General features: G+C 36.8%; 4 protein-coding genes across 5 annotated transcripts; 1 reads left to right on the top strand and 3 right to left on the bottom strand.

The window, feature by feature from the left end:
* Positions 1-1,047: 1,047 nt before the first annotated feature.
* LOC107460240 (U-box domain-containing protein 44) lies at positions 1,048-4,854 on the bottom strand. Its single transcript, XM_016078589.3, has 4 exons — positions 4,520-4,854; positions 3,500-4,066; positions 3,054-3,363; positions 1,048-2,826 (listed from the first exon to the last, which is right to left on the bottom strand). Exons 2-4 carry the CDS (start codon positions 4,055-4,057, stop codon positions 1,247-1,249), a joined length of 2,448 nt encoding a protein of 815 aa, XP_015934075.1. The 5' UTR covers positions 4,058-4,066; positions 4,520-4,854; the 3' UTR covers positions 1,048-1,246.
* A 450-nt stretch (positions 4,855-5,304) lies between these two features.
* On the top strand, positions 5,305-7,037 carry LOC107460222 (uncharacterized). 2 transcript variants are annotated; one of them, XM_016078562.3, is made up of 7 exons: positions 5,305-5,593; positions 5,679-5,796; positions 5,870-5,968; positions 6,177-6,205; positions 6,366-6,453; positions 6,562-6,689; positions 6,872-7,037. In XM_016078562.3, the coding sequence occupies exons 1-6, from the start codon at positions 5,405-5,407 to the stop codon at positions 6,654-6,656; spliced, it is 618 nt and encodes a 205-aa protein (XP_015934048.1). In that variant the 5' UTR covers positions 5,305-5,404; the 3' UTR covers positions 6,657-6,689; positions 6,872-7,037. The 2 variants fall into 2 exon arrangements, with proteins under 2 accessions (XP_015934048.1, XP_015934050.1); XM_016078564.3 differs by having other exon boundaries at positions 5,306-5,593; positions 5,882-5,968.
* A 743-nt stretch (positions 7,038-7,780) lies between these two features.
* LOC107460221 (uncharacterized) lies at positions 7,781-15,537 on the bottom strand. The gene is made up of 13 exons (XM_016078561.3): positions 15,007-15,537; positions 13,451-14,747; positions 12,681-12,899; positions 12,367-12,584; positions 11,800-11,874; positions 10,981-11,052; positions 10,804-10,902; positions 10,571-10,642; positions 10,374-10,488; positions 9,822-9,890; positions 9,448-9,733; positions 9,221-9,299; positions 7,781-8,866 (listed from the first exon to the last, which is right to left on the bottom strand). Exons 1-13 carry the CDS (start codon positions 15,142-15,144, stop codon positions 8,105-8,107), a joined length of 3,501 nt encoding a protein of 1,166 aa, XP_015934047.1. The 5' UTR covers positions 15,145-15,537; the 3' UTR covers positions 7,781-8,104.
* A 1,421-nt stretch (positions 15,538-16,958) lies between these two features.
* On the bottom strand, positions 16,959-18,378 carry LOC107460268 (WUSCHEL-related homeobox 8). Its single transcript, XM_016078620.3, has 3 exons — positions 18,081-18,378; positions 17,608-18,000; positions 16,959-17,204 (listed from the first exon to the last, which is right to left on the bottom strand). Exons 1-3 carry the CDS (start codon positions 18,253-18,255, stop codon positions 17,143-17,145), a joined length of 630 nt encoding a protein of 209 aa, XP_015934106.1. The 5' UTR covers positions 18,256-18,378; the 3' UTR covers positions 16,959-17,142.
* Positions 18,379-18,640: the final 262 nt, after the last annotated feature.

Raw genomic sequence — 18,640 nt, 5'->3', positions numbered from 1 at the left:
AATTCCAATTTTCAAGGTTTGCTTAACCTTGGGAGTTAAATGAACGCATTATTCTACTCTATAAAGCAATTTGGGTCCTGGACTACTCATTTAAGCAATTGCCTATTTTTATTTCTTCCTTATGGTACTTGAACAATTAAGTCAGATTATAATGAGAGAAAATCAGAAAATAATAAACAAATTTCGTTTGAAGAGACGGTAGAAATGTGAAGAATTCGAGAAAGAAAAACAAAATAGGGTAACTCTTGGAGTAAGAAATATTTTTCAACGTATTACTGAGTTTGTGTCACTCTATATTCTAATATTCTAGGTGTATTTAAAAGGTTATTAATTTATTGAAATGCTAAATTATAAAATAAGGTTTTTATTTTTTTAAAAGAATATCATATTCATTTATAATTTAATCGTTAGAAGACAACGCATGCCAATGATGACAGGATATCAGTATCCTTTAAGTGCTTTTGAAAATTTAGTAGGACTAAAAGTTGTAAGGAAATTAATTCTTTTTAAGGGAATTGTGTAATAATTGGTTATGGAATTAACAAAATTGAACATTTGTAAATTTTTATTCTTTCCATGCCTTTTTTAAGTCTTTGACCAATGCCCTATGTATATTGGTCATTTTTACTAAATGTTTTAAATTTATATGTCAATTGGTTTGTGTGTTTTAACCCGACACTATATATACTTTCTTTTCTTTTAAAAAGATTGAATTAATTAAAATATGTAATCAAAATGCATTATCGTATTTCTTATTTATGCAACTTAATATAAATTCGATTCTTAATTAAAAATAGTAATATTCAATTATATTGTCATAGATAGCTTTGCCATTACAAGCGACCAGATAACAATGTCAATGTGGTTCTCTTCTCACCATCTTCTGCGTATTGAAAAGGTCACAACAGGTCTTTATACAAATTTGGTATTGGTTTCACGAATATTTTTAATTTCGATGGGAATTTAAACCAATTTCTGGAATTTCCTGGCCCAAATTTTCATACTGGTGTAAGTTCTGTGAAGAAGTTTTGATCCTTCATAATAGTCTTGCAAGGAAAAATTAACACCTCCTAAAAGAATGGATAATTAGTATACAACAATCCCAACTGCAGTTGAATCAATGCATAGCAGATAAAATAAAACAAAAATATAGATACAATCCAAAACTGCTTGGAACAACAGAAAATTACATACAAATATTTGTAATCATAATTGTAAACCTCACATTGAAGCATCTACAACAGGCTTACGCTCCTCCCATGTTTGGGAAGATTCCGGAGAAGTTTGGTATCTTATCAACATGCTTGAGGGCACGCTCCGCAATCTGCCTTGTTCGGTAGTCGCCATGCTGGAAAGCATCCACAAGTGCAGTGCTCACATTTTGATCGCCTGAAACTTCATAGGCTATATCCTCTGTTCGCAACAATCTCTCCACTGCCCAGACTGCCCTCCTCCGCAAGTTCTCTGTCCGTTTCTCGAGTAACACATCGAGTATAGGCCTCACTCCCTCCGCATCCAACAACACCTGTACTCCTTGTTCAATATCCACTCCATCATCTATAAGAGTAGCTAAGGCTGCAAGTGCTGCCTCAACCACATTCACATTCGTGTGGTCCAGTAGAGCTACCAACTTAAGGACTGCTTGCCCTTCAAAAAGGCAAAATGTTTCTTTTAAAGAGCACAATCCTCTATGAATTCTACACAGTCCAGTAATGACCGGTTGTGTGTAACAGCATGTAAAGATTGAAGCACAAACACCTGGCGGTGGCAAATCAGGCAACTTTGTTAAATTTTTTGACTCTTGGGACAGGTTCTCTAAAGCTGTGGCGGAAACCATCTGTACATTATCAAGTCCGTTAGTTTGAAGCATTTCAATAAACAATGCAGCAAGATTGTGGTCACGACAGAGTGCAAGGGCTTCTGGCTCCTGATCGATGACATATGTAACCCTTGCAAGGATCTTCACAAGCCCTTCAAGAAATGGTGTCATGAAGCGACTGCTCCTGATCTCACCCTTCCTGATGGCAATCACCCTAGATATGACCAGCTGAAATGCACCTTCATCTAGCAGCTGCCTTGTGAGTCCCAAATCCCTCTCAGGAAGATCCGCTAAAAGGCCAACAGCTGCTGCCTGCTCTTCAGTGATTCCTGTACTCTCTGATATGACTTTAACTAGACCACTAAGCTGTCCGACTGAGCCACGTAGAGCATCGGCTAGTTCCTGACCCATGTGGGGTGAGAGATTTCGAAGAAGTCTTATGGAAGCTACACGCAGATCTTTCTGTGGAGCCTCAATGAATTGAACTAAACTGATAGTGGCGCCAGAACTTTTGATAGCAGAAACCACACTCAGAACTGTGGTTGGAGAATTAGTGAGTCCGACAAGAACTTGGAGAAGTTTGCACTCAATTGCTGGACCAGTATTGCTTATGAGATGAAGTAGATTATGAACTATGTCCTCTGAGACCAGAGTTTGGTGACCAGGTCCGAAAGGAATTGAGTCAAAGTCTTCCCCTGAGTTCACCACATTGGCAAGAATTGTAGCAGCAACCTCTTTTAATCGTGTTGGAAGCTGATTTGGACCCACTGCAAAAAGGTCATTGACAAGAGGAGAAAGTATTCCCGCTTCGATAAGAACCTTTGCACTTGGCTCGCACGATATCTGATTTAGTGCCTTCAGTGCAGCTTCTCTTGACTGCATATTACCACTTTTCATTATATTGATCAAAGATGAACCTGCAGTTCTAGCAACATGGACTTTGACGTCATTGTTTAAAACCAGCTCACCAAGGAATCCAGCCATTGAAAGTTTTGTTTCCGGTGGACCTGAAAGGATACATGATAATGATTTGATTCTCACATATGAAAGAGAGTTCTGCAACCAATCTTGAGCCCCGATACTAAGAATAATAACAATTATAATAATAATACACGGATACCCATTTCAAAAGCAAAATATAAATTATGCTCTCTTGAGAATTAACATAAATAGTGAGCAAAGTAGCCACACAACACAGCTTTGATTGAGATTAATTACAGAGTAGTATTAGCACCTTCAAGAAGTTGGGTCAGAAGAGGCTTCAATCTACCATTTTCAGCCATCTGCCGTACGTTATTCTCACACTTCTCCAGATTCTCCAATGTTTTATCAGCCTTCTCAACAGTAGAAAGATCTTCTGAATTGCTGCTTGTCATTCCAACTAATATAAGAATAGCTCCATTAATTGAACCAATCTTCTCACATAGGGTTTCAGATTTTGAGAGCTCATAAAGCAAAGAGACAGCTTCCTCTCTTTCTTTTGAAAGCTCATGAGACAGGAATTTTACAACTGTACGCACAGTGTCACCTTCCGCCAACAATTCCTTCGGAACAAAGAGAAGATGTTAACATAAATCCCAAAGGCAAACTGCCAGAGCTAAAAAGTAAAATTAAAAGTTGAAAAAATACGCACACATACTGCAAAGGAAATTAAATGATAGCCAGCAAAGAAGTCACAACCTTATTTTCATCGTCTTCCTCTACCACAACTCTAAGAGTTTCCAAAGCTCTACATCGTATCTTACGGCTGCTGCTCTTCAACATGTCAACAATCATGGGTATGAGCCCTGCACCGCGGACATTATGCTTATTTGACCTGCTTCTTCGGCATATGTGCTGGATATACTTTAAAGTCTGAAGCGTATCACTTTCTGGACTTCCCATATTCAACGAGCGGCGAGCCATATCCAGCTGTGCAGCTTCATTCCTGGCCGTCCACTCTTCAATGGTGTTTCGCAGAGCCATACTTGGATTCAGTTCTGCACTCTTTAACTCCTGCAGAGTCAACGGACAAACAAGTTGCCGTCCACTTTCCTTGCATTCCTTGAACCACTTTTCAATTGCTTCACGTTCAAAAGTCTGTCCATTTTCTAACGTTACAGGGTCCCGCATAACTTGCTTTGTCAGAGGACACACGAAAGCATCATAAATGGGCTCAATGTGCAACCTATCGAAATGAAAGCTATCATCTGACTGGCTGCCAGGGTCATTGCTTCCATCCCAGCTTGAAGCCATCATATATGTTTCCTATTCCCCCAAAGAAAACAACACAGCAAGGTAGTGCTGATAAGTTTCCATTGTTCAATAATGACAATTCATAATATCAAAAGAGTAGTTAAACAATGAAGAAATTTGATGTAAACGCACAAACAGAATCATGCCTTGGCAAAGATATATTCTTACTACAACGACGAAATTGCAAAGAACCATTGAATTAAGTCAAAATTAGAGAACAGTTCAACAATCTAGTGCTAAAAAAATAATAATAATAAGGATCACTGAATTAAGATCTCCCAGAATCGACACATATCGCCTTAATTTAGAAAGAGAGCCATACAAACTAGTCCAGATTAATTTCCATTGAAATTATCGTTGCAATCAAGAGGAGAATTCCGAGAAAATTCAAACCCAACAATAATTTTCTCTAAATTTTAAAAATAAATAATAAATTGCAGAATTGAGCTGATCAATAAGAGTTACCTGTGTAAATCAAAATTGGTGGAAGTGGCAGAGATACTATTCTGAAACCCTACTTTTCAGTTTATACTAAAGTTTGAGAGTTAAAGAAAAAAGGTTGAGGAAAAGTTGATTGGAGAAAGTGGTTGGTGCAGTGTCATGGTATAAAGAGCTGGAATTGCAGAGATGAAAGTTGAGATGTAGGAACAAAGAAGAGGAGGAGGAAGAAGAAGAGAACAACAGCAACAGAAATTGCAAAAATAAATAAATAAATTAAAAGAGAGGAAAATCAGAGAGAAGGAGAGAAGGTTGACTGGGAGGAAATAGTCATCAACTCAGCCAGCCTGAGAGAGAGAGAGAGAGAGAGAGATTATTATGTTTGTTTATGATATTTTTTATGATATATAAAAATTAAAAATAAAAAACATATTCACAAAAATAATACAAGTAAAATAACATATTTCTTATTTATGTACAGTGTCCCTTCAAACACTGCCAGGTTGGCTCCACTCGTGTTTTTATCAATATCAATCATTACTTTATAATGATACTAAATACATCAAAAATTGGGAAAATCTTCCAGCTTATATTCTTCATTGAAACTCTCATTTATATATATTTTTTGTCAAATACATTTTCAAGCACTAAAAAAAATAACAAAAAAAGCTACTGTTTAATCGGTGAAGTAAATCTTACATATACTTATACTGTACTAAATTGCTCCGTAAATTTTTTAAAATATTATTTATATATTAAAATTAACTATTAATGTATTTATATATAAATATATGTAATTTAATTTTTTTTTATGCATCAAGATTAAATCAATACATATCGAAATTACCAATATTTTGGATCAAACAAGTGTTGCAGAGATCGGAGGCTGGAATTGTGAACTAACTAACTTTCATGGAGGAACGGCATTTCATTCCCGAAAGTGGCGGCGATCAAGAACCGCCGCAGGAGGCGGTTGAAGTTGAGAATCGACGGGAAGTGCGACTCCAGCCTGGAGCTGAAGAGAAACTCGTGTTGCAATTCATGGACTCACTTAATAGCTATCTTTCCCTCTCTCACTCTCTCTCTTCCACACTTGGACAAGTAGGTATTCATTCTTCTTCCTAATTCCCTAAAAAACTAAAATCTTCTCACAATTCTGCAATTCACTTGCCCTAATTTTGGACAGGCATGGATGGAATTAGCGAGTGCGAGGCATTCCATGGGAACTGCACGCCTTAATACTTCTCTTTTGGACCTCAAATTCCATCCAGCTTCTACAACGTTGAAAATTACCGAATATGATGGTAAAGTTTGTGTTTTTATAGTGGAACATGGTGCTCTGTACTTCTTGATTATTTATCTGTTTGAATATTAAAGTTGATTCGGTAGATGCAAAAGCATGGTTCGTGTTGCGTAAATGGGTATCCTCTGAAGAAGTTGAAGAAGATGAAGATAGTAATAGCACCAAATTTTCTGGTATGGCATTCTTACCTGAGTAATTAGGGTTGTGCTAATTTAAGCATATTTTTAAATGAAACATACCTACTCAAACCAAACTTCTGCTTCATTTGTTATTTGATTCTGCTGCTGTGTACTTTTAAGTACTTCTGTTAGATGTTTCTAATTTTCTTATACATGGTGGTTGTACAAACTGCTGAGGTGACCATTGCAAAGAAATTTTCAGAACGCGCAGATGATGATGATGATGTAGTAGTAAGTATTCTACACTTTCTTCTTCTTGCACTGGATTGTTATTAATATCATTGCTACCATGATGGAATCATGGAGTGAACAAATTATAGACATTTCCCTTGTCCAAGTTTCTAAGCTTTGAATTGAGTTATTGTATAAATGTTGTTAGTGATATTCACAGGTTCGAAGGGAGCGAGCGAAGTCATTGTCAGTCTTTGGAATTTTAATTCCGCCAAAGCTTCGAGCCGCCCAACTGTCATTTGAGAGAGGTAGACATATAAGAATTAAGAATTGATGATCTTAAATCTCCTTGCTTCCCTTGCAAATGTGCTGATAACCAGGATATAACACATTCTGTCGAATGAAATTCTTTGCAGCACTAGAGACACTAGTAGAAATGGCAAATATGCGCTCGAGATTCCTATATTCGTTTCACCAACTTCATCAAGAGGTAGAAGATACTAAGGAATAGGCAGCATTGGGTGGCAAGCAGTATCATCAAAGGGTAACATGATTTTTCCTTTATAGAAACCATTATCCTTTCTTCCGCCTTTAGGAAAGACAGAATGAGGAAAGTAAAAGTAATTGGTTTGCAAGATAACTCAACGATTAGCGAGAAATTCATAACCAAATAGAATTTTTTTCCCCCACTTATTACTGGCATGATTAATTTTTTTGCATGTACAGGATGCCGGAAATGTGTAGCATGTGGATTATCTGATTATAGTAATGGGGACCAGCATTCCAGGTTGTTGACGTTAAATTTACTGATTTGTCAGAAGATAGTGAAATATATTCGCATCATGTTCATTTCGTTTTTGCATCCCGCGTATAAAATTAGCGTTCAACGGTTTATGAGATGTTAAAAATGAAGCAACAGCAAGTTCCTCAAGATAGTTTTGCCGACACTAGCTTCATGTTTCTTGTGTTTGGCTTAATAACGCACTCTATTTTTTCATCAAGCTTACTGCTCACTTGGAAAATGGCGTGTAATTATGCTTGTTCTTTTTCTATAACATGGGAGGCTGAACAATGAATAAATTACAATATTAAAACGAGCAATTTTTCTATTGTTAGGATTACAGTAATATTTGAGATGATGTATTTTTTAGAATTAATTTGAGGCCGAGTGTCCGAAAAAAGAATAGAAAATGAGAAATGCTAAGAAACTATCATAATTTATTATTTTTGACCATTATTTAATCATCAACTTAATTCTTTTACTCTAGTAATACAAAATACGTCATTTTATATTTTTAAACATTGATGATTAACTGATGACTAAGAATAATAAATTCTAATAATCCTCTAACATTCTTGATAAAAAATAAAATAAAACAACTTAGAAAAACATTTTGCCACCACTCAAAATAAGGAGGGAAAATAAAATAAGTTCAACACAAATCAATATATTCAATCATGAATATAACTCTCACCCCAACTCTAATTCTTATTTTTTCATCCTTAGATATGGTTTTGACTATTAAGAACGAAGAATAAGAAGAAAGATACCCATACATAACCAAATACATCAGAGGGAAGCTGCATAGCACTAATGCTTCTATGAACCTACGCAGAGTGAGCACTGCTCTCTAGTTTACAAGAAAAATAGATCTTATAAGTGGCAATGCTCGTAATAGAGATTGACTTGCGATTCAACTCAGTATAGTACATATCACATCAAATCATTTAATCTCACATCTCTCTCTCACTCACTCTCATTCTCACTCATACACATCCTCCATCAGCCCCAGGAAAAAAAATCCTTAAAAAAAAAGAACTCTTTAGACTAATACATCAACGCCACAAAATACAATAATACCATCCAAGCTTTTCTTCTAACTATACACAAAAAATGGCCTACAATGAACAATCAAGGAAATGGAAACATAAAAGGAAACAGGAAACTTGGTTTAGAGGCTAAAATGCACTCCAATTATCAGAACCCTTCTTCGAAGAATTAGTATCTGAAGAAACCTTAAATGGCCCAGAGGAACCAAATGGATCAGTGTCATCGAAAGAGAATGCACTGCTGTGGCCTAAGTCCTTGGTGCTACTAATTGAATCAAACCTTGCATGCCCGAAATCTTTGCTGCTGCTACTCATGGAATCAAACCTTGTGAACGTCTCAGGATGGTAGCCAAAGTCTTGGCTGCTGCTACTTATGGAATCAAACCTAGAAAATTTGTCATTATTGAACCCAACATCTCTGCTGCTACTAATGGAATCAAACCTTGCGAATTTATCATTATTTAAGCCAAAATCTCTATTGCTACTCATGGAATCGGACCTTGTGAAATTCTCACTACTGTAGCCAAAATCCTTGCTGCTACTAAAGGAATCAAATCTTGTAAACCCCTCTGGTTGTGGAGAAAACCCACCATCATGCATGCTGAAGGAATCGAACCTTGAATCAAACCTTGATGTCTCAAAGAAATCCCCTGCCTCACTGTACCTTGGAGAGTTGCCAAACTTCGAAAGTGGAGTTGCAGGTACTGAATCATCAAAAGTGGAGTTTTTGTATCTCGGAGAGTTGCTGAACTTGGAAAGTGGAGTTGCAGGCACCGAATCATCAAAAGTAAATGGGCTCTTGGCCTGGAACATGCCATCTGCATGTGTAGATCCTGTTCTAATTGGGTTAATACCAAAGTCACCAGATTTGAAGAAATCTCCATCAGAGTCCTACAGAACCAAACAAGAAAAATTATCATAGCATTAGATCAATTACTTCACAAAAGCGAAGAACCACAACGGGACAGGGTTGTGTCAAGAAAATCAAAGCAACTGATATCTGAAAATGGCATAACTTTGAAAAATAAGGGTAATATTGAAGACCAACATTACATAATAATAATAATAATAATAGTAAATAATGATGATGATGATGATAACGGTAATAATAAATAAAAAACCACATTATGTTTCATACATATATGGGCTTTCTCCACCTCCGCAAGTATTTACAGACACCGAGAATTTGTTACATTTTTTAAAGAAAGAAAACAATACAAAGAAAAGCTATCTGACAGAAGTTACCTTGGTACCAGGAAAATTCCACACCGAGTCTACATCGTCATTATTGTCGAATGCACCCCAAGTCGATTCATCAAAACTTCTGTTACCACATTAATAATATCTTAATTACTAAATGCACTACATTCAAATCCAAGTACTGCAGAGAGGAAGAACAAGCCAAAAAAAGATAGGAAAGGGCCCAGAAACCACCCTATCAGCAAATAATAAAGAGAAAACAAACAAGTTACCTAGTTTCTGCATCTCCTCGAGGACTTTTCACAAATGGACTGTCTTCCACAGTAGTCCTTCCAGCTGGACTACCACGAGGGCTTCTTGCAAAGCCATCTTCACTGTGTGTATAAGATTCATCTTCAACTGCATAATCACCATTAATAGCAGTTTCTTGCTTCCCATTTGCATTCACAGGTGAACCATAAGCTGAATTGTCATCAGGGAAATTTTGCTCTCCTTTAACGAAGGTGGGTTTTGATTTTGGAGATGCATGTTTTGCAAAAGTGAGATCATTGGCAAATCCTGGAAGTTAAAATAGCAAATAATTGGGTATTAAACAAAAAACAAAAAACACAAAAACAAAAAACTCATAAAAAGAAATATTGCATACCTTCATCTTCAAATTTATCCCAATCTTCATCCCAAAGAGCTGCTCCCTCTGCAATCCCAGGTTGCCATCCTATGATTCAAGACACATGCACGATCATGTTTCAGTTAGACAGAGAGAAAAATGCCTTCATAGCTATTAATATGCTATACAGATCTTTCACCTATGATTACAGCCACTTATACATACAACTTGGTAAAGTTAATGATACATTTTAAACAGAACCAATGTTTTTCCCCAAGCTCTCACATACTTATTATACAGTACCCATGTTTAAGCAAATTGCTGATGTTTGATTTAGTGCATAACAAGTAGAGAAGGATAAACAACTATAAAGGGCTTGCCACCAGTATACCCTCGTAAAATTTAGGTTTCTAAATGGCTCCGAGAAGTAGATTAATTACATAAGAAAAATAACTAGAATCACATATTCAAGAGGAAAAAGCAAAAAGTAAAAGAAAAATGACAATTTTGTAGTGTGACCCTTTGAGAATCAACAATAAATTAAGGGGTTAAGCAAGAAGCCACAATGAGACAAATCAACATCGAACTTACCGGTAGGAAGCTGAACCATTGCAATTGACTTCACATCTATCCCATGTTTCTTGCATCGTTCAGCCAAAGCCTTAAATAACTCCTCAAGATCTGACTGTATGCGATCAGCACGGACCTATGGAATTAACTAATCTTCAGCAATAAAATAATGCAGAGGTTTTCTAGAACACCAGAAATTATTCAGAGAATAAAAATACCTGAAGAATACCATCTGCACTGCCTCCTTGTTCCATTTTGACAATGGCTTGCTGCAACTCCACCTTCCTTTCCTAATATGTATAAAGTAATGGTTACGTGATGCATTGAAATGTTCAAGTGCACATCCTCCTAACTAACAGAAATAAATTCATATTTGCAGCACATGGACAATGCATGTCAATTGACCCTATCTTTTACTATTTGTCAAGTAATAATGAAAATTTCTAATTACCTGTATATCACGAAATTTAGCTTCTTCAACAGTCAATTTGGATGCTATTTCTGCTACCTGTTTGTACTTCTCTTCATATTTCTTGCTTAACAACTCTGCCTGTAAAATAGCAGTAACTGAGAGTTTATTCTTCTAACTTCAAGTTAAATCATATATTTAAAGAGAAAAGGAACATACCTCACGTTTGTCCGCAGATGCCCTTTCTGTAATCTCATTCAGTCTATTATCACATCTGCTTTTATATAGAACCTGACATACATATAGCAAAAAGGATTCATCGATGGGAAACAAGTGAGTGCACCACCAAATGTTTGTAGTCGCTCATTACATTGCATACAGTTTTATATTAACAGCACATAATAAGCCATCATACTCAATTAAAAAGCTTAAAAAATAATATTTCTCACTTTCTTGAACTCCAAACAGTTCCTTTAGATGTACCCATTTATAAGCCTTACTTTCTATAAAATGCCACCATGATTCTAACTAGTAACTACAGTTTCTCAGGCACAAGAAAAGCTTCTCCAACCATCACAATCCTAACTACAAATCAAAATGAAGCCTAACTAGAAACTTAAAGCTACCATTAAGTCACTATAGGTTGAATTTCAAATCGATCCCTACCCATTTATTAGCTGGACTAGCTATATTGAATTAACAAGTTAAAGACATTCCCTCACACTAAACTGCATAATTCTAGTACCACTGTTTGATTAGATTAATTTATGCTTAACTTCAAATGCTTGAGTTGAGATCATTTCCAGCAAGAAAGGCAACCATGTGCTACAACTTTCACATAAACGGGTCATAGATAATTAATAAATTTATATTTTGAAGTAGCAAGCAGCTGTGCATCAACCCTAATTACTTATAACCAAGCTACCAGCAGCACGACCTTGAATCCTCCATTTAGTTTATCTCAACGTATAAAACCATAAGTACATATACACAACATCAGCTCAAGATCAAAAGGAAAAGATAAATGTGATGAATTACCAGTTCCTGCATTTTGTTGCGGTAGTATTCCAACTTCTCTTTTGAATCCAAAATCACATTCTCTGCTTCTTCAGCCTACAACAACAGAGAGTGATATCTTTATAATATATCAAAAGGTGCAAAGGAACTGAGGCCACATACAAAAATACATGAGATGGGAGACTTTTGGTTTCCAAAAGTACTTATGAGCCCCATAAACTGTTTCAAATAATTTCTTGCAAAATTAAATTTGGGACACTGGGCCAACATCCTTAAAAGGTGGCACTGACACATAAATTTTAGGTTAAAATTAATATTGAAAGAACTACCAAACTGGTACTTAATGCTCCTATTTCAAAGTCAAAGGTGTCCATTGGCCTTCAAATTGTTATTGGATGTAATTAAACTTATTGGTTTAAGATGAACTTCATAATGTTAGCATTTTTTGTTTATAAAGAATGAAGGAACTGTTTTCAATAAAAATTAGGAAAATAAGAGAGGATAATTACAAAGACTCATGAGGAGGATAAGGGTTCATTGATAACGTAAAAAGAAAAACAGTTGCGGAACGTTCATTTCTGAAAATACCTTCTCTGTAGTAGTTGCATCTTGAGGCTTTGGCATATGCTGCTCACCATTATTTGTGCGATTCATAAAGGAATCCTCCAACACAGGAGCACCCGACTTTTGCTGATTGGGCAGCATATTGCCACTAACCTGGACAGAAGTTCCTTGAACCGGCGGCCTCAAACCAGCTATTGGTGCCACTGGCCGAGCACCTGGCGTCCCTTGTTGCTGCTGAAAACCTTGTGACAAACAAGAAGTAAAAATACCATCAAGAATATCCTAAAAAGACAAGTGGAAAAGGAAACTTTCATGATCTGTAGGTTATTGAACTATACCTGGGCGTATACCCCAAGCAGTACCTCCATGAGGAATTTTAGGATGGCCCAACATAGACAATAGTGTCTCATCAAACATGACATTATGTGGAAGGGTTGGCGGAAGAGAGTGACCTTCCCTGTACCTCTCCATCAAATAAAGAGCATAACAAAACTCTTTCAAAGAAAGCATACTATCATTATCCTGATCAGATAAGTCCCACACCTTCTTTAAGACATCTGCAGAAAGTCCAGCACATATTTAATTATATGCTATCAAAGGAGGTCGTCCCAAGAATTATACAAGAGCATGTCCAAATAATGAGATATGCAATCACATAGAACTTAAACAGGAAACAGATAGTCCTGAGCTTTAGTGGATAAACATATCTAATAATAACATCATCTCATCAGTGTAATGTTTTCCCCCAAGCACCTTCTAAAATACATTAGCATGGCACAGAAACTTCAATAGCAACATCAAATTTCGAGCCAACACAATGTTCAACACAAAATTGTTTAAAGTATTCATTTCATAAAGGATGAGACTTAAGGACTTGGAATTGTTAAATATTCTTGGCTTTAATCAAGTGGATTCCCAAATGTGAATTTGATCTCAGGTGTAATAGTTGTCACCAACCATATAACCCAGCAAAAACATCCGTAATATTCTCAATTTCCAATTTTAGGAAGCTATGATGCAACATATCATGGACAAGTTAATACATTAATGCACCTAATGCAGAAACAACATCAAACAGTTGTCACAGCATGAAAACAAAAGGTTTTACCAATAGGTAATCTCCAACTTAAAAATAGACTGCGGGCCTGCTCCCCTGTGATTTTTCCATCCCTATCAGTGTCAACTTCCGTAAACACCCTTGTATACTTCTGCACATCAGAAGGTTTCATTTTTGGCCAAGACTGCTGTGAATTGTCAGAATTAGTATTTCCAAGTCCAGCTGAAATCCCAGATGATGCATGGGGAGAAGAAGCAGGTGGTGAAATCTGCTGGCTAGGGTGTGAAGCAGAAGCAGGTGGTGAAATCTGCTGGCTTGGATGTGAAGCAGACTGTCCTCGCTGAAATTGACTACCCACAGGCTGCATTGAGAATGCACTCTGGAGTGAATCAAGAGCATTCTTCTTTGTTGCAGGTTGGGCACCACTAGACACTGGAACAATGGCTGACGAAGCAGGTGAACTGCTAAATGAAAAACTCTGTCCAGCCGGCTCTTGTTTCAGTGTGGATGATGTGGTCGAGAATAAATCATTTCCCAATACTGAATTGGAAGAGAAACCATTTCCAGAAACAGATAACGCTCTTGTGTTGACAGTTGTTGGCTGGGACATTGGTGAAACAGGAGCAAGTGGTGGTGCTGACGTTGATAAGGGAAGTGATGGAGCTAGTCCTCCAGGCCTAGCAGCAACTGTACCAGGACCTCCACTATTCCAACCACTTGAGATGCTAGGATTAGAGAGACTGTGGCCAGCCACACTAACTCCTTTAGAAATATCCGGGCCTACAACCCCCTGTTGTGGGCGGGGAGTGCTAGTAGCTGGCATAGATTGAGGCGGTCTCATGGTCGGACCCAGCTGGGAAGGAAAATATTGCTGGTTAGCAGCAGGACCAGGAAATCCTTGCCCTCTGTAGGCAAAACCTTGGGTTGATGTTGGTGCAGTTACACCCATCGTCATTGAAGCTGCAGGCGAAATCGAATTCGGATGCGGTGCAGTCACCCCCATCTGTGGCATTGAAGCTGCAGGAGCTACCGAATTCGGGCGTGGTGCAGTTACACCCATCTGCGGCATTGAAACCGCAGGAGCCACTGCATTTGGGCGTAGTGCGGTGACACCCATCTGCGGCATTGATGCAGCAGGAGCTACTGCATTCTGGCGTGGTGGGGGTAATGCGGCAAGATTGATCTGAGGTGCAGGGATTTTTGCAGCAGCAGGACCATATAATGCGGCCTTCACGATATCAGGCGTCAAATCTCGCTTACTCTGAGCAACAGTTACCAATCTCAGAGCATTGTAAAACTCATTCCTCCCAAGGAAACCAGTTTTAGCCTGATCAGCATAATTCCATACCTGTAAAATACACCAAGCACACCAAGTATTAGGCTAGATCACATCTAAGTTTCCATCATATAATTGAAAATAATAAACAAAGCATCAAACAAAAAACCTAGAACAAGGATCCGAAGCAAAACAAGTACGAAACGATATCCATATTCCATTACATCATTGAATCCCAAAAAAGCAGAAGATATAAGTTAACAGAAGTACAGTGGCGCGATTCGTATGGCATAGGTTAGAATTAGGAATTATAATGAGAATATAAATGAACCTGAGCAAGGACGGGTTTGGGCAAATTGGATCCCATGAAGAACGAGACAGCTTCAGCTCCACTGATTCTTCCATCACCATCTAAATCCGCTCTCCTGAAATACGCTTCGAACTGATCCATGTTAGGTGGTGCTGCCATCTCATTAATTGTATGTATTCGGCTTCAATCTTCAACCGCTAAATTAGATCGCACGCCGCAGAAGGAACTGAATCAGATTTAGGGATTTGTTAAGTTGAAAGAGAAAGGGACGGAAATGATGAATTGGGAGAAAAGGGAATAGCGGTGGATGGCAAATCGAGAATTCTACGCCTGAATTGGAAGAAATTAAGAAAAACTGGTGGCGGGTTTAATTTTTCCGGCGAGATGCGGTGGCGTATTGTCGGTGGAGAAGAGAGGTCGAGATTCGACGGAGAAATTTCACTGACTCGTTTGTTTAAGTTTGATTTGGGCCTCTTTGGGTTTGTGGGGATGAGACGAGAGATACTAAGAAGCAGAAGCTTCATTTGATTTCATCTACATAAAGTAATATTAATATTAATGTTGTAATAATAATCCCCAGCTTATACACCATCAACAAACCTTATCATAAAATAATAATCATATATTAAATAATTCTTATTAGCTGTCCTGCTGTAGCATTATTTTTTTGCACCCGCTGATTATAAGGTTAGTTGTAATAAACTAATAATTCGTTAGTAAAATTTGACTCCCATTTCTTTAAGCTTGGCTTCACGAGGGAAACTAGATAGTGTATTTAACATCAGCATTTTTATCAATTTTAGAAGGGGAAAAAAACCCAGTACAGACACTTTAGCATTTTAATATTAATTAATATTTTTTTTATATTACTGATAACCTAAAGGCACTAAAGCAGTTTTTTTATCAATTTTTTATTTATTTTATTCTTATTTAATATATTTATAAATGAAATGTAAATTTTTACTCTTATTTTTATGTACTATTTCAGCCAATTGCTGAAAACACAAAATCTATTTCCGATGTGCTTGATGATTCGATTGATTTGATTTTGGAGTCCTAACAAAACACACAGAAAGTTATCTACCTGCCCCATTTTACAATTTTTTTGTAATATTTAAAAGGAATGGATTAGGAACAAAAAGGAAAATTAGAGTGTAGCAGTCCAACTTATTTTATGTCTGCATAGAAAATAAGAATGATTCCATATATGTACAAAAGAAAAAGAGAGTTTACCTCCTTAAACATTCTATACGAAGTAAAAAGTGTTGTATTTTTAAAACAAAATTAGACAAATAAATTATATTTTTATCATAAAAAATTCTGGACTAATTTATTCATCAAAAGAATTTAAATATATTTTTATTTATCAAAATTTTGTATTTTTTAAACACTTTAAATAATTATCATACTTGAACTCACTTCTTACATACAAATGGATATCTAAAAATATTTATGCTATCTAATTTATGATCGCTATATAATTTATTTTTAATATACATTTTGTATTAGTGACTCATTTTTATAGTTGATTTTTATTGTAAATATGATTGTATTTTTATTTTATCTATATCCCCCCTAACCAATTCACCATTGAATTGTAGTTTAACTATTAACGCTACTTCTTATTGTGTCGCTAAGCCAAAAATCATAAAAGAAAAAATATATATAATACCATGGGATTTAGCAAATAGCCAAATACTGCTGCCATTCATATTGCAAAGAGAACGACTGATGGGAGTACTGCTCAGCCTTCAATTTCATTTAGATACATGGTTGCCATCAGCTAAAACGAAGGTTCTACTAACATGTTCCCTTTTTTTTTACGGGATAACATGTTCTCTCTTCTATATAATACCCCAATGGTGCTAATTTGTATGCTAAACCTTGTTTCCAAATCCAGTTATGCGAGTTTCATTATTAACATCGTGGAAATTAGAATTTCTGGTATTAAGTAAATTGCAACAGAATCACAGTGATGTATAATAAGCAGTAGTTAGTTCTTGAAAGCACCAACCATAGTTTCTACAATACGCATATATGAATACACTTTATATATATGCTATGCCACATCACTTGTGGTTAGACTTAGACAACATGTTCAGCTGGATGAAATCTCCTATTTTGGGATAGCACCATCCACAATCAATTGGCACATCTCTAAAGAAAATAAGAACCATAGCAGCCTCCAGTTTCTAGTTTACTCATCAGTTGTTCAAATCCTGCATAACAAAACAAACCAATCAGATTTTAACGCTAGAGCAATCAAATTCGAGTAAACTCGTCAAGAGCACAACTAATCAAAATTAAAAAAAAAATTAACTCATTTTCTCCACGAGCTAAGAATATCCTTAAGAAAAAAATAATGAGAGACGATTTAATTATTTTTAAAACTAATATTTATACAAGTCAAAAGATTTCATATATTTATATATTTTTATACTAAATTAAGTAAAGTCTAAAGATTACAACGAACCAACTCGTGTCAACTGAACCCCAATACATAACTAGCAAATTATCCATGGTGAACTAAAAGGATTCGCTTATAAACTAGTAGTGTTTTTACACACGTTTGATGATACAAGGTTAAAGAAAGATTGGGTGGTCTAGCAAAACGGTATATACCTATATCAGGACTGTGGGACAAGTTCTCATAGGAAGGAACTTGATGAATTGTTTCTTGAATTTCAGGCATCTTTTTCTCCTTTGGAGACTCTACTTCTACATCTGCTTCTGCTTCTAGATTATTCTGGGAGGGAAGCAGTTGCTTGCGCTTGGAACGTGCTCTTCGATTCTGGAACCAATTATAGACATTAGTCTCTGAAATCTGGCCATGTTGGCCAAGCTCAAGGGTTATCTCCTTGATCTTCTGCTTGTTTGGAGTGCCATTCCCTTCGTCAAATATACGCTCCAGAATTTGAAGTTGCAGAGGCGTCGGCGTCCACCGCTGCCTCGCCGTTATCTTGTGGCCGGAGCACGCCATGAGAGGATCACAGTATAAATTCCCTAACCTCATTCCTAGACAACAATTAACATTCATTCATGACGCTCTCCTAATTGATGACAAATTAGATCGTGAAATTAAAGATGAACCGAACCTGCGAGGTCTTGCTGAGTGGTGATAGATTTGTGCATCTCAACCAGGCGGTCGCAGATGGTGGCGTAGACCGATATCTGTTGCCGCAGCATTTCCAGTTGTTCATCGGTCATCACTTTCATGTATAAGCTTCCGATTCCATTGTTAGCTCCTGATGTGGCTTGCTCTGCCTCCATCCTTTTTCTCTTTTGCAGTAACAGCAAAAGGAAGAAGATGATGAAGAATTGTGAGCAATTGCATCTCTATTTGCAGATAGAGGCTTCTCTTCTCTTAGTCAACCAGAAAAGGTAGCGTAGTTAACTGCGCAATTTGGCCCAAGCTCCCGCAAATCACGCAATTTTCCCTCCTTTCTCTTTTTTTATCTTTTCTTTTCACTAGCGTGTGCCCCGCGCAAAAAACCGGTCCAGCTTTATGTCACTGAATCATAGCCCAACTTGGTTAGTCCAGTCTTTATATCAATAGCCCAACCCAACTAATCAAAGTTTCTATTTATCACAATTGCATGCTACTCTAGTCGGTGTAAAAGTAAAACTGTGAACGGGGCAGAACTAGGCATGTTTA

The sequence above is a fragment of the Arachis duranensis genome, chromosome 8 (genome assembly GCF_000817695.3).
Source record: "Arachis duranensis cultivar V14167 chromosome 8, aradu.V14167.gnm2.J7QH, whole genome shotgun sequence".
NCBI lineage: Eukaryota > Viridiplantae > Streptophyta > Magnoliopsida > Fabales > Fabaceae > Arachis > Arachis duranensis.
Note: the sequence above shows the minus strand (reverse complement) of the source record. Positions and strands in the feature narration are given on the sequence as shown.